The sequence below is a fragment of the Electrona antarctica genome (genome assembly GCF_951216825.1).
Source record: "Electrona antarctica genome assembly, chromosome: 18".
NCBI classification, from domain to species: Eukaryota; Metazoa; Chordata; class Actinopteri; order Myctophiformes; family Myctophidae; genus Electrona; species Electrona antarctica.
Window position 1 is genome coordinate 34,269,525 of NC_136799.1, and position 16,008 is coordinate 34,285,532.

At 42.5% G+C, this 16,008-nt stretch overlaps 1 protein-coding gene across 2 annotated transcripts in view; it reads right to left on the reverse strand.

Moving 5' to 3' along the window:
• tmem63c (transmembrane protein 63C) overlaps positions 1-16,008 on the reverse strand; it is a 45,633-nt gene that overhangs the window by 24,059 nt on the left and 5,566 nt on the right. For both annotated transcript variants that reach the window (XR_013792195.1, XM_079527229.1), the window contains exon 2: positions 4,501-4,745. Coding sequence is in view for 1 of the 2 variants with exons in the window: in XM_079527229.1 (XP_079383355.1) it covers positions 4,501-4,710 (210 nt within the window). In the remaining variant the exon portion in view is untranslated. The remainder of the gene's footprint in view (positions 1-4,500; positions 4,746-16,008) is intronic.

A 16,008-nucleotide genomic window follows, 5' to 3' on the forward strand; every position in this document is an offset into this window, starting at 1 on the left:
TGAGCTCGTATTTTGAACATAAAAAAATAAAATCTTGTTTGAATATTTTTGGAATAATTTTTGAATTGTTTAACAAATCTTCTCTTCTGGGGGTCCCTGGCACAAACATAGGGGGGTGGGGGATTTGTAGAATCGGTCTCAGGTCTTACAGTAAATGGTTAATATTGGGTCACCAACAGATGCTCAATGGTGTTGAAGTATTCGGTGCCATTTGTCCTCAGAATACAGCATATCTTGTGTAAAATAAGCAAAAACACTCATTCCAAAAAGCTTATTATACAATTAAATCTTTTCTACCATAGAAAAAAATATTTGTACCTCAGAATGAAATAAATATAAAATAATCTTTGATTTGAGTCATCATTTTCTTTTTCATTGGCATCCGTGCTTTTGGTGCAGCGTTCAGTGTGTCTGAGTAGACCAATGCGGGATTTGCACTCCCTTCCGCACTTCACACAGGGAAAGACTGATGCTGGTCTGTCTGGTTGGTTTTGGGCCTATGCTAAAATGCCATGTCCCCCATCAAGTTTATTCAGCTTCAGTTACAAATATAATTAATCAAATTCAAACTAAATCTAAATTTAAAATTCTTATTATATAGTAGTTCTAATGCTTCTCACCAAATGTTATTAATTGTGTTGCATTCATGTATTTATTTATTTTATTTATGCTTAAAATCTTGAAATCAATGTTTGTCCCTGACTTTACAACTCCACCTGTAAATGTCCGCCTGACTATTTCTCTAGCCACAGGCGCAGTGATGGCTTAAGGGTTAGAGGAGCGCCCTTGTTGCCGAAAGGTTGCCGGTTCGATTCCCTGGACGGGCAGGAAAAATCTGGGTCGGGAAGTGATTGATCATCACTCATCCAACACCGCTGAAGTGCCCTTGAGCAAGGCACTGAACCCCCAACTGCTCCAGTGGAGCTGCTTAGGGGCCAACAGTATAAGACTGTGGTTGTACTGGTCAGCTCCCAGGTTTTAATGTGTGTGTCTGTCTGTTTCTATGTGCAGGGCGTTGCTGAAAATGAGCACTTGTGCTCAGCTACTACCCTGGGTAAATAAAGTAAAAAAACAAAACAAAAAAAACATCATGACTTCAGAAAGTAGCCAATGTTTTAGGGTTACTGATGTGGTAAAGCATAACATGTCCACCCTGTTACACTTATAGAGGAAATTGATACATTTGTGTTTGTGCACGAATGCACAAACACACGCACACTATGGGGTAGAATTAATCAAAATTAATGTGCACCACTGCACGAGTACCTCGAGCCAGCGCCTGCCTGCCTGCCTAGTTAACACAGTTAATTAACGTAGAGTTAGCAGCAGGTGTGGTGGTTACTTAGAATTACTGTTTTCTGTTAGAAACTAGTAGATGTTTATAGTACTGTACAGTGACGTAGTTGAATGGAATTGGATCAAATTAATCATGGAGAGTGTTTTTCTTCGCTTCCCAAAACTGTTGCTCATGCAGCATAATTATCTGCTCCTCTGTGCCAAGCGGCTAGACTGCTGAGCACAGCAAGTTCATCCAAACTGATCATAGGGCCGCAAAACTCTACAGGGGTAAGTATACCCACCATTATGAATAAAAAGATGTCCGTCTCTCAAAGTGGGGTCCGGGGACCCCCAGGGGTCCTCAGCAAAAGTAGTTAATTTTCCATATGTTGGCTATTCAAATGCAGATGTACAAGCTGACATTGTGTCACTTCATGCTGCGCTGAGAGCTTGCTGTCCTATTATGTGCTTTTTTTATCTATCATTTAGAACTTTTTAACACAAATGTTTTCTTCTGGAGGTCCCTGGCACAAAACATTTACAGATGGGGGGGTCTGCGGCCAAATAAATATCAATTGGGGGTCCTTGACATGAAGAAGTTTGAGAACCCCTTCCATAAAAAGTGCTTTCATAATGGGAGAGGTGGCCAGGCAGAGAGAGAGAGAGATTTCACCCACGCTACAACTCCTGGGTACAGAAACCTGAACAAGCTGATCAAAATGGTGTGTTGTCAGAGAAATAACCCCGGCAATGTAGAGCAAGCTGATAACTTGTATGCTTGTTACACAATAAAATCTGCAGTTACAAAAGCCATTTACGTGTCATTAATCGTTCATAAGAAAGGGATAGTGTCATAGCGCTTCACTCAACACAACATCAGCACCACTGCCTCTTGCCTACCGTACAGTTGGAGGCCATCGATATTGTCCTTTTCTTTTTGCTGAGGTTTGCGTGATCTGCGCAAAAGGACAGTTAACCCATTTTGGGCGGGAACCCCTTTTGGTGTTTTAAACATTGTGTTATAATTTAGCTATTGAAAAATAGCAGATCTACAAGCTCATAGGTCTTGTAGGTCGAGCTTGTAGGTCTGCTATTTTTGAAAAAATCGTGAAAATATTTATTTCAGAAAACTGGAGGATTTAGAAGGATTTTTTTAAAATTTGAGGTCAGGCCTAAATGGGTCAAATGATAAGGGACAATATCGGTGGCACCCAACTGTATGTAACCATTGTTAAGTCTGTGGTAACTGCAGGTGTCAGTCAGACATTGGTCAGATCGCAGTCCGGTGTTTGAGGTACTGCTGTGTGAATTATGACACACATGAAATTCTTGGTCCCTTTTTTTTTTTACTACATATTCATGACACATCTGCTCAAACAACCTGATCCACCACACAGCATTGCTTCAGACTGAAGAGGGCCACGACTACATAGAAATAATACATCCAAATCCAGCACCAATAATGAGCCACCAGCTTCTTTTATAGTATGTGGTTGTCTTGGAAACAGAGAGGTCAGCATGCGACCGCACGCACGCACGCACGCACGCACACACGCCAATAGCTAGATTAAGTCAAGTGTGAATAGCCCCTCCTCTCCCATAATGGTAAATAAGAACAGTTCACAAAGAATCCACTGCAATGCATCGTGGGACAAAGATAGAGCACGAGGGAGAGAAAGAGAGAGCGTGGTACAACCTTTTGAATATGAAAGACCGCTTGATCAATCATGTATTATTTACGGAACAAAGTAGTGCAATTATTTTTTGCCTTAGTTATGGAACTCAATGGCAGTGCAGCTGAAACACGATAGATGGCCTTAGACTTAATGCAAATGAGGGTCAGAGAAGGCGAATTTTAGGATTTAACCACAGCATAAATCACACGTTCATTTTACGCCAGGATAGTATTGAGTCTGAGGTGGAACTGACAGCACGGTTAATAGGAGGAAAGCTCCCATGAATGTTTCTTTTCCTTTTTCACTGATCCAAAGTCAAGCATCTACAGTAGGTAGGCAACCTTGGTCGAACCTCAAGGATGAATATTAATTCTGCTCTCACTCTCACGGTCAGGTCTGAATGTTTAGATAAGAATGTTTCTACTCATGCCTGGTTCAGTCTCCTTCTCATTCCTGTCTATTTCACAGGTTTCTGTGGGATGGGCGCAGAGGCTCTCAAACTTTATTTTGTATTTCAAGGACCCCCATAACTCTGAGAAACCAAATTGTCCTGTAAGATTCCATTTGTACACTATCAGAGTAACGGGTTACTGACTTGGGGTCCCTGGATCCCACTTTGAGAAACACTGATCTAGGGGTAAACCTCCCTTGATTTGATTGCCTCTCATCATTAAGAGCCAATGGTCAAATCCTTCAGGTTGTCCCGACAACCAGGAGGCAATCAAACGGGCCAATTAAAATGTAGAGCTGGTAATTGAGGCTGATGTCACGGTGCAGAGATCAAGCTTCACAGGACATGACAACCAAACAGAGGGAGTTAACAGTTGAAAGCATGAAGCCTGCTGTCTGTGGACAGAGGAATGATAATTATACGTCTGTATGCAAACATTGTGAATTTACAGGACGTCTACAGATTAATAAAAATCACACTTGTGTGAAGTGAGGGGAACCTAGATTTTTGGGGGTGTGTTCTCATATCCGTGAAAAAAATAAATAAATAAAAAATGTATTACAAGATGTGTGTGTATGTGTGTGTGTGTCTGACACGGTCAACCCTACAAATATTCTAGAATGGAACTACAGACAACATTCCAACATACAGTAACTGATAACACGTTAGCCCCTCCTATGCCCAGCTTTCCAGGTTTGTGTAAACACAAACATTGGCTTGTGATTGGCTGATCACCCAATAGCGATAATTTGATTGGCTGAACAAAGTATATATTGAAGATAAAAGTGATCGGCCGGAATGATATTTGATTTGATTGGCTGAGCATGGAAAGTGATGTATGATGATTTATAATGTATGTTAGTGTGAATTTTTCAATGAAGAGCAGAGAGGACTTATCATGCTTGGGGCAAGAAACACAGAGAAATAAATCAAATTGCAGTGAACTTTAGTTATACTGTAAATCCCCTTGGGCGATTTCACCTTTTTTCCCCCTGGGGGAGCTTGTCTTGGCACACAGATAAGCCACACAGTGATTCACCAAAGACAATTTAAGTGCAACAAAAGTGGAAGTGCAGAGAATAAGACAATATGTACCATCCAGAGGATTCCATTGATGGCAAGGACAGTCGGTATCCCTCCAAAGGGCAAGCCCTGCAAGACACTGCTCCGAGAGTGAGACCGATAACACCTCTCTGCTGTGCTGTTGCCGTCCCCAAGGGAACCCAGAAAGCCCAGGACATCCAGCTCCATGCCGCTCCCCTCCACGGGGGATTCCATGGTTACAAACAGCTCTGAGTCCACCATCGTTCTTCTCTGGATGTTAAGTCAAGCAACCATTCCTAAAGGGAGGCAAAGAGGGAGAAAGATTATTAATATTATTATGTTATGCATTCATCTGACTGTTTTAGAAATCCCCTTTAAGGGGCACTTGGGTGGTGCAGGGGCAAAACTGCCCTCCAACGGCCTTGGAGTTCAAATAGTATTGTTGTGCTTCCAGCTTGGCTAGACGTTCCAACAAACACTGTTTGAGGATAGGAAGACGGGTAGGGATGTCGGTCACTAGCATGAGCCACTCCTGGGTTGGATAAAGTGTTCCTCTGTCTGCATGTGTTCGTTACGTCCTCCCTACTGTCATGGTGAAGAGAGGCGGCTGGTGACATGTGTACTGGAGACACGTGCTTGTCTTACAAGCACAACTGTAGGGGTTAGCAGTGACACACCACAAGTGTGGGGAAAATTGGGAATTGACATACTGTAACAAAATTACCTTTACTGTGAAAGGATAATGACCAAGGCCTATTTTATGAAGACAGAGAGACGTACCCATGAGTGCCTAAAGGTTTATGCACAGAAAACAACTCGTATACTGGGCGTATAATAGCATCACAGAGAGAACCACAACCATCTCCACAACAAATCCCCTTCCTTTGTTTGCTTTTGTGTTTCTCAAATTTCTTCTTTGTTGCCAACTTGCCATAGCATTTTCCCCCCAGTGCTCTCATCCAACACAACACTAATATAAGATAAAGTATCAAGGTTAATGTTTGTTATTTTAATGGATGCGTTTGTGATCAAGGTCAAATGTATGCTACTGTACTTCAAGATTCAAGATTCAATACTTTATTGCCATGTCAACAGAGTTGATTGGAATTTGTGTGACATTCATTGCAGTAACGGGGGATAGAGACAACAATTAGAACTACACAGCTGCAGCCATATTTTGGCGCTGCCCTCAGCTTCCTTGCATCAGAAAAAGAAAAAGAAGAAAAAGAAAAAGAAGGATAGGGTGGGGGGGGGAGGCAGGGAATACAGGCAGGGAGGGAGAGAGAGAGAGAGAGAGAGAGAGAGAGAGAGAAGAGAGATGCGACCGCCTTGTTCAGAAGCCAGGAAGAATTCACTGCAAATTATCAGAAATTATGCACCATATTTTGTTACCATATAGCTGGTCTTTTTGTGTCCAGTATCACTACGCCAGCAGCAGCACAAAACCATAGTTCCAAGTGAAAGAGGGGTCAAAGTTGAATAAAGGTTGCACTATATGGTAGAAATAGGTCAACAATACAAATGACGCTAGTATTGTGTATTCATTTATTTTTAATTAGTGGCCCCCAGTGCCTCCCACCAAATGACCGGAACTACTTAATATACACTAAAACGAGAGCAGAACTCCCACCACAGGACTCAGGCAATCAAATACCTTTGCAACCACTATTGCTAAGTATTTCCTACAGCTTTAAGTCCAAAAATCTGAACCAACCCTTCAACAGCCCGAAATATGTGACAGGAAGATGTTAAACAGCCCACTTAAGTAGACGAACGCAAACATATTGATCAATGGCCTTGCTCCTTACGCTGCATGTTTGTGCTCCAAGAGCGATGAATCAATTCAAAGTACATGAATCAAGGCTTTTATCTGTGAACTCATCTGTAAACTGATTGAGTTGCTGAGGCTCAGTTTTTGGCAACAGGGTTTCTGTAAACTGAATGAGTTGCTGACTCGCTGAGGCTCAGTTTTTGGCAACAGGGTTTCTGTAAACTGAATGAGTTGCTGATGCTCCGTTTTTGGCACCAGGGTTTGTGAAGTTAAGTGATGTCCCCCTCTGTGCATTTTCTTTTTTCCTTTTTTTTTTTGTTGCAACCCATTTTTTCACCCAGTGTCAATTATCTAATGTAATCCTGGGCGCTACACTTCCTCTGCCAACATGGGGAGGGCAGCGGACTGACCTCATGCTTCCTCCTATGCATGAGGAGTCCAAGCTGCTTCTTTTCACCTGACAGGGGGGAGTTTCCCTGGTTGGACATAGCGCATGGAAGGAACACGTTATTCCAACCAGTTCCTTTCCCCTACATCAGGCTGGCCAGGGGGAGGTAGTTTAGAGACCAGGATTACTGCATGTTTTTTGTGAGGGTACCTACATACTACCTACCCTAGGGGACACGGGGAGAACATGCAAACTCCACACAGAAAGACCCAGAAAGACAACCCCTGTGCACTTTAAATATGGAGCCGTCATAATTAATTTATGTTCCGTCGTATGGTTTGGAGATGCAACATATGACGGAGCATAAAATAATCATAAATGGAGCTTTATGCTGCTTGCCATGAGCACAGAATCAAGGCCTGAGCCGGCTCGCTTGCACAATACACATCCCCTGGTTGATACATGTCCAGCTGTGGACGGACGCCCCTCATACAGCAGAATGATGTCCAAAGATAACCAACAGCAGAGTGCTGAATAAAGCCTTTAAACCTCAGCATAGTGATTCTAGTTGATGGAGACGCCTCTTCTTTCAGATGTGTTAAGAAGAAAAGTGAAATTCTAGCCTCTGTTTTGAGGAATGTTGCGTTGTTTTCTCCACCAGGCCGAAGACATGGCCCAGAATGTTTTCTCCGTGTCCCATATACTACTATACTATACAATGCAATCAACAATCTTGAACAATCTTTTTTTCCTTGGATTCCTTGGATCATGATGCAACCCGTTTGTTCCAGTAACATTTTCTACCATTGTGTGTTTTCTTTAAAACACACTTTTTGCTACTACTCCTACAGATTTAGTCCAAAACTCACACAAATCGGTACACATTATCTCTGAGGGCATGTGATCAAGATGTATCAGTTAGATTGTTCAGCTCTAGAGTCAACACAATACAGTAGTGTACTCTGCAGAGGCTGCAATGTAGCCAAAATTTACATCACTGGTCAAATACACTGCTGTCCAACTTTGACTGGAGCTGTGACAGACAGAGACAGGGCGAGGACAGAACGAACAGTCAACAGAGAACAAAGAGAGAACAGAGAATGAACTGAGAAAAAAAATCAATCCAAATTGGCAAACCACCATGGTGTGATTTATCACTGCATCAATGATACAGATCGAGGGTCGCACTCATCGTAGTAGTTCAGTTAGGCATGGAAGGTCAAACGCTCGACATTGACCCTCCATTTATCTCACATACACCCATGATCTTAATGTGCATTCTATTTAAGCAGACCAACACTCACTCCGACATGCCCAGCATATATCTCGCTACAGACTACACTAGCCTAGCCTCCTCTTGGAGTAGTATAATTACATTTGTTTTATATTTGTGTATCCTCAGGTTCTGCCCTATGAAGGGTTCATACTTCATCATGTCATCTCTCAAGACAGATTCTGCTAACAGTGGAATCTGTCCTAAACATGTAGTGTTGTTGTTGTTAGGAATACACACAGAAGCACCCGGGAGGAAGTGGACCAAGAAAACGGAGGAGCCAAACAGAGTTCCTGTTTCTACACAAAAAAGGAGGTGGTGCCCAACCGGCAAAACAAAGTCCGTTTTCCCTTTTTTTACCGACTGGGTTCCCAGATTGATTATCATGTAATCAATTAATAACTATCTTTAGGCTCTAAATTAAAAGGACGACTTCACCCAATTTCAACCAATCCCCATAGACAATACTAAAATGGATAAAATGGTACCATATTCAGAGGCAAACTCCTTTCACCTGTGCAATTTCCAGCCTCTGCCTCAGCTAATTGAGGCTCAACCAGATCTCCATGTGGGACACCGGCTGACGGGTACTATGACAACGTATATCATTAGGTTCCCAAGTTGCATCGTTCCCAAGTAGGCCGGTGGCCGACTGCGACGGGCACGTACAGGTCTAGTATTCATAATGCGCATTAGTGAGAACCAATTATATGAAGATCGGTAGAAAATGGGTGAGTAATCCTTTAAAGGGGGGGGGGGAGCACCGCAGGAACAAAGCCATTGCAACTTGCAATAAATGTTTTTTATCTAGAAGAGAATGTTGTGACCGTCATAAATAGGCTTCTTGTTCATTGTTGTGTAACAGAGTCTCCCAAAGACATGAGATGGTGAATCACAGTGACATGGGAGGAATGGTAGGAATCCACTGGATCACTGCAGATCCAGTTTGCATTTCTATAGTTCATAGAATAGAGACCGGCTCAAAAGGCTACATATAAGGCCAGCTGTAGGATACAGCCAGCACCTTCAGCCAGAGGCTCACTGTTCCGTGGATGGAAACAGAGCGATACAAACTTTATTTTATGCCAACTGCCATTAGACTGCATGATGCATGAGAAGTTAGAACTCTTTCTTTAATGCATATATGGTTCTGTTTCTGCCCTGTTCTTGTGTGATTATGTCCATGTGTGTCTGATGTGTTTTTGTTTATTGTGTTATTATAGATGATCACATCATGCTGCTGTAAACGCCTCAATTTCCCTTCGGGGATTCATAAAGTATATGTCATCTCATTTCAGTGTCGAGTTGGGGCAACATCTACCCATTTTACGCTGGAATGCAGAAGTGCCGTTCTCACTCCCAGCTCGTATTAGGTTGATGTGTCTGCTAAAAACACTTACAGATGTGCTGTCGTCAGCAGCGGGCTTGAGCCCTGTGAAGCATTCCCCAAATGAGCTGTGTCATGTGGTGTGAAGTCCGCTTCTGTTAACTCTGCAGCACCCGTCTTGCACCACCAATCAGAGAATGGTAAATCATCATGTCCTGGCCAATATATGATGAGATGGGGTGTCCCGTCTCATCAAACATCTAAAACATGGTCAAATCCGTCACAACTTGTCATGATGCAACGGGCTGCGCCTTTTATCCAAAGTTCTTACAATGTGCATTACATTCACCCACCAATGGTGGAGTCAACCATGCAAGGGACCACCCTCACCCTCATCAGCAGCAGTTCAATAACTTGCTGAAGGTACGATACAAATTACAAAGCCAAGAAGAGCCGGGACAATTACAGTTCGTAAACGTCCACCTCCTGAGCCACAGCTGCGATTGCATTTGCACTCAAACAATCAGACAATCAGAATCAAATGTTCCCTGGGCAGGGGACATAAAGATAGCTCATGCAATTGACAGTACATCATCGACAAAAACCTGTTTCTGTCACAGCTGCTTCCTCATTGCATCACACTTTCTCTATGTTACAAGAGTGCACCAGACCTGCTCTACCAGTTCAAAGGATTCTACTCTAGAGGTCGGCAAGCAGGATTTAATTACGAAATGGGCTCATGGCACAGAGAAACAGTAGGAGTCTTGCGTCATAAAGAATAATGCAATGCAAAGAAAGACAACCCCTGTGCACTTTAAATATGGAGCCGTCATAATTAATTTATGTTCCGTCGTATGGTTTGGAGATGCAACATATGACGGAGCATAAAATAATCATAAATGGAGCTTTATGCTGCTTGCCATGAGCACAGAATCAAGGCCTGAGCCGGCTCGCTTGCACAATACACATCCCCTGGTTGATACATGTCCAGCTGTGGACGGACGCCCCTCATACAGCAGAATGATGTCCAAAGATAACCAACAGCAGAGTGCTGAATAAAGCCTTTAAACCTCAGCATAGTGATTCTAGTTGATGGAGACGCCTCTTCTTTCAGATGTGTTAAGAAGAAAAGTGAAATTCTAGCCTCTGTTTTGAGGAATGTTGCGTTGTTTTCTCCACCAGGCCGAAGACATGGCCCAGAATGTTTTCTCCGTGTCCCATATACTACTATACTATACAATGCAATCAACAATCTTGAACAATCTTTTTTTCCTTGGATTCCTTGGATCATGATGCAACCCGTTTGTTCCAGTAACATTTTCTACCATTGTGTGTTTTCTTTAAAACACACTTTTTGCTACTACTCCTACAGATTTAGTCCAAAACTCACACAAATCGGTACACATTATCTCTGAGGGCATGTGATCAAGATGTATCAGTTAGATTGTTCAGCTCTAGAGTCAACACAATACAGTAGTGTACTCTGCAGAGGCTGCAATGTAGCCAAAATTTACATCACTGGTCAAATACACTGCTGTCCAACTTTGACTGGAGCTGTGACAGACAGAGACAGGGCGAGGACAGAACGAACAGTCAACAGAGAACAAAGAGAGAACAGAGAATGAACTGAGAAAAAAAATCAATCCAAATTGGCAAACCACCATGGTGTGATTTATCACTGCATCAATGATACAGATCGAGGGTCGCACTCATCGTAGTAGTTCAGTTAGGCATGGAAGGTCAAACGCTCGACATTGACCCTCCATTTATCTCACATACACCCATGATCTTAATGTGCATTCTATTTAAGCAGACCAACACTCACTCCGACATGCCCAGCATATATCTCGCTACAGACTACACTAGCCTAGCCTCCTCTTGGAGTAGTATAATTACATTTGTTTTATATTTGTGTATCCTCAGGTTCTGCCCTATGAAGGGTTCATACTTCATCATGTCATCTCTCAAGACAGATTCTGCTAACAGTGGAATCTGTCCTAAACATGTAGTGTTGTTGTTGTTAGGAATACACACAGAAGCACCCGGGAGGAAGTGGACCAAGAAAACGGAGGAGCCAAACCGAGTTCCTGTTTCTACACAAAAAAGGAGGTGGTGCCCAACCGGCAAAACAAAGTCCGTTTTCCCTTTTTTTACCGACTGGGTTCCCAGATTGATTATCATGTAATCAATTAATAACTATCTTTAGGCTCTAAATTAAAAGGACGACTTCACCCAATTTCAACCAATCCCCATAGACAATACTAAAATGGATAAAATGGTACCATATTCAGAGGCAAACTCCTTTCACCTGTGCAATTTCCAGCCTCTGCCTCAGCTAATTGAGGCTCAACCAGATCTCCATGTGGGACACCGGCTGACGGGTACTATGACAACGTATATCATTAGGTTCCCAAGTTGCATCGTTCCCAAGTAGGCCGGTGGCCGACTGCGACGGGCACGTACAGGTCTAGTATTCATAATGCGCATTAGTGAGAACCAATTATATGAAGATCGGTAGAAAATGGGTGAGTAATCCTTTAAAGGGGGGGGGGGAGCACCGCAGGAACAAAGCCATTGCAACTTGCAATAAATGTTTTTTATCTAGAAGAGAATGTTGTGACCGTCATAAATAGGCTTCTTGTTCATTGTTGTGTAACAGAGTCTCCCAAAGACATGAGATGGTGAATCACAGTGACATGGGAGGAATGGTAGGAATCCACTGGATCACTGCAGATCCAGTTTGCATTTCTATAGTTCATAGAATAGAGACCGGCTCAAAAGGCTACATATAAGGCCAGCTGTAGGATACAGCCAGCACCTTCAGCCAGAGGCTCACTGTTCCGTGGATGGAAACAGAGCGATACAAACTTTATTTTATGCCAACTGCCATTAGACTGCATGATGCATGAGAAGTTAGAACTCTTTCTTTAATGCATATATGGTTCTGTTTCTGCCCTGTTCTTGTGTGATTATGTCCATGTGTGTCTGATGTGTTTTTGTTTATTGTGTTATTATAGATGATCACATCATGCTGCTGTAAACGCCTCAATTTCCCTTCGGGGATTCATAAAGTATATGTCATCTCATTTCAGTGTCGAGTTGGGGCAACATCTACCCATTTTACGCTGGAATGCAGAAGTGCCGTTCTCACTCCCAGCTCGTATTAGGTTGATGTGTCTGCTAAAAACACTTACAGATGTGCTGTCGTCAGCAGCGGGCTTGAGCCCTGTGAAGCATTCCCCAAATGAGCTGTGTCATGTGGTGTGAAGTCCGCTTCTGTTAACTCTGCAGCACCCGTCTTGCACCACCAATCAGAGAATGGTAAATCATCATGTCCTGGCCAATATATGATGAGATGGGGTGTCCCGTCTCATCAAACATCTAAAACATGGTCAAATCCGTCACAACTTGTCATGATGCAACGGGCTGCGCCTTTTATCCAAAGTTCTTACAATGTGCATTACATTCACCCACCAATGGTGGAGTCAACCATGCAAGGGACCACCCTCACCCTCATCAGCAGCAGTTCAATAACTTGCTGAAGGTACGATACAAATTACAAAGCCAAGAAGAGCCGGGACAATTACAGTTCGTAAACGTCCACCTCCTGAGCCACAGCTGCGATTGCATTTGCACTCAAACAATCAGACAATCAGAATCAAATGTTCCCTGGGCAGGGGACATAAAGATAGCTCATGCAATTGACAGTACATCATCGACAAAAACCTGTTTCTGTCACAGCTGCTTCCTCATTGCATCACACTTTCTCTATGTTACAAGAGTGCACCAGACCTGCTCTACCAGTTCAAAGGATTCTACTCTAGAGGTCGGCAAGCAGGATTTAATTACGAAATGGGCTCATGGCACAGAGAAACAGTAGGAGTCTTGCGTCATAAAGAATAATGCAATGCAAAGTATGCTTTGTACCTGTACCTGTCCTGTACTTATTTTTAGATCTAAATCAACCAGCATCTTACAGAAAACTCAGTATCCTTGGATTACATCATATTGTTCTGAGAGAAAATTGTGACAACGGATATTATTTACATACAGAATTCTATTATCACAGACACTCTTCTTAAATAGCAGGGATGCAGAGCATTAGCCACATATTAAGCTGAGCTGATTTCAAAGAATTTTGACCATTAAACAGTGGAGGACAACTTAACAGAAATGTGCTACGCAACAATTAGCTAATTTGATGATGGCGGTTGCCATCATCAAATTAGCTAATTGTTGCGTACTCAACACTCAACTCAAAACAAAGTAAGAGCTTGATACACGGCAGCTCAAACACACCTTTATCGACTCACATCCCCTTCCATCAAATGTGTCTGACTGTCTCCCTCTCACTCTGGATCTGGCCAGAGGAGTAGTGTCTCCAGGCTATTGATGCTAACAGTGGGAGTCCTTCCTCTTTCCACCTCCAGGAAAGAACAGAAATCCCCTAGACAGGCTGTCTCTAAAACATGGATCACAGCACAATCGTACCAACGTCACAGTTCCAAATACATGACTCAGCAAGTCAGCAGTCATGTACAGTACGCCAAGTCATGTTGTAGTTAGATTCTTGTCTCTTTCCCAGTCTCTCTCCAACTCCTTTTCTCATATCCACTGACTGGGTTTATCATGCACACAGAATCTGCAGTCTGCACACACTGTTTGATAGTATCAATTTCTTATTCAGCTGGATACATCCCCTCTGTCATCTATAGGTGAATATTAATCACCATGTTTTCTATGATCCTCATAACTATGGATGGAAGCAGATAGCAGCCTGGAGCGTGGCTTAAGGCTTTAGGCAATTTGTAGCAGCGAGTAACGAGCATTGGAGAGACTGAATGCTCTGCGTTTTGGTCTGTTGACAATAAGGAAAACGCTGTTCAGTGCTGAACAAACATGAGTTTGAGGCAGGGAAAAGGGCAAGCTGTAAGTAAACCAAGGCCAGCTACAGAAATCTACTCAATGCACTAGATTAAGAAAATAAATTCTGTGTTTATATGAACACAGTTTGATAATGAATTAATTCATTAGATCATTAATTAAATGATTCAATAGAAGAGCAGGGAGGTCATGTCAGTCCAACCATCACAGTCGTGTTAATATAACACAGAATGTATTAGCCGTGTAGCAGCGTACAATAGCATAAACCATCAACACTGCTTTAAAATTTCGCTCACATTCCAAATTTTAAATGCCACTTCATTATTTCACAATGATATTTTCACATGCATAACTTCACCAAGGGCCATGGTTCAATTGGATTGGGTTCATACCTTCATTTTTACGATTTATGGTTCATACTCTACTTGTCCATTCAACTAGACACGGTAATCATCACCTTCTGCCTCATTAAGTTCAAGGCAAACAGTACATAATTATGAAGTCCTCTTTAATCTCTGAAGACACAAGTTCATGGTTATGAACTAAACGCATCTTCAGACTTGAGCGAACACCTAATAAATGACACCAAAAGTGCCATCTTCAAAATTCATTACCTGCCCGGGGAAAGGGCAGAATGCGGGGGAGAGGTGGTGCTGTCAAGAGGCATGAGCCATAAATAACAGTGTGGACTCACATTGACTTGAGCACTTCGTCGCCTAATCAACCGTCAGTCACCCTCAGGTAAAAAAAAAGCGTGCCTCCGAGGACATTAGACAATTACCACGAATAAAATAACACCAAAATAACACCAACTTCAGCACCGTCTGATACTCACTCAACGTGACGTTCTCCCTTGCCACTGTTAATGCTCCTTCTGTCTGACGTAACCATTTTATGGTTTGACATTTCCGCTGTCAACACTCAACAGACAGCTTAATCTCAAAGGACATTAGAATATGCATAAGCATTTCCTGTGTATATTGTGCACAATATCACCACTGTGGCTGAGATGCTGATGGTGCAGTCACTGAAATATGGAGTCAGAAAGTGAAGTCTTCATTGCAGTGAATACTAGAAATATACTATAATACTACCTCCGGCTCGGTTAAGTCGTGGGATAGTAATATCCACCTAAAGCCTTATTTTTGTCATAATGTTGTTGTGCAAAAGTAGCGAAAATAGCTGAACTACAAGCTTGAGCCTATGATTGATTGAATACTTTATTAGACAGAAATGTTAAACTAAAAGGATAACACACGATAGTCCTGGGGACTTTCCATTGTGGTCCTACATTGATTTATGATCCTATGAGAGCATCAGCATGGAGTCCCTGGACCTTTGTAGCCCCACTCTCTTTTACATTACCTGAGGACTCCACCACCTAATGGGGGGTTAATCAGGTGATGAAACGCTACTGCCATGAAAGCAGGCCACACAGTCAAAACCAAACCCAGCCACTCCCACTATGCAGCGCGCTTAGCAGGCTTGGATAAGTTCCTAATTGAAATGAGAGAGACTGCTTTTCCCGTCACACACCAACCGACTCCCAAGGGGTGGATTGTTGACTCACTCATCGCAGGTCACAGGAAAGCCTTCCAATAATCCACATGGATTAGGTGAACATAAAGATGAGGCTAGTGTATAGTAACTCAGTAACACGATATCCATTCAAGTCTAGATAAAAAATCAATGTGGAAGCTATGAATGCATGAGCTTGATCACCAGAGACTCTTTCATGCTCTCATTCAAGATGAGCATCTGCTCAGGGGTTTTGTTTGGATATATATTTTGGATGAAAGATAATAGTTATCATCATGAATGATAGTTATCATCATGAATGAGAGAATCACTCTTCAAGAGGATAGAGAGTATACAGCCTGTTCTGGGAGTGGGAAATAGTGCCATATGGATGATAG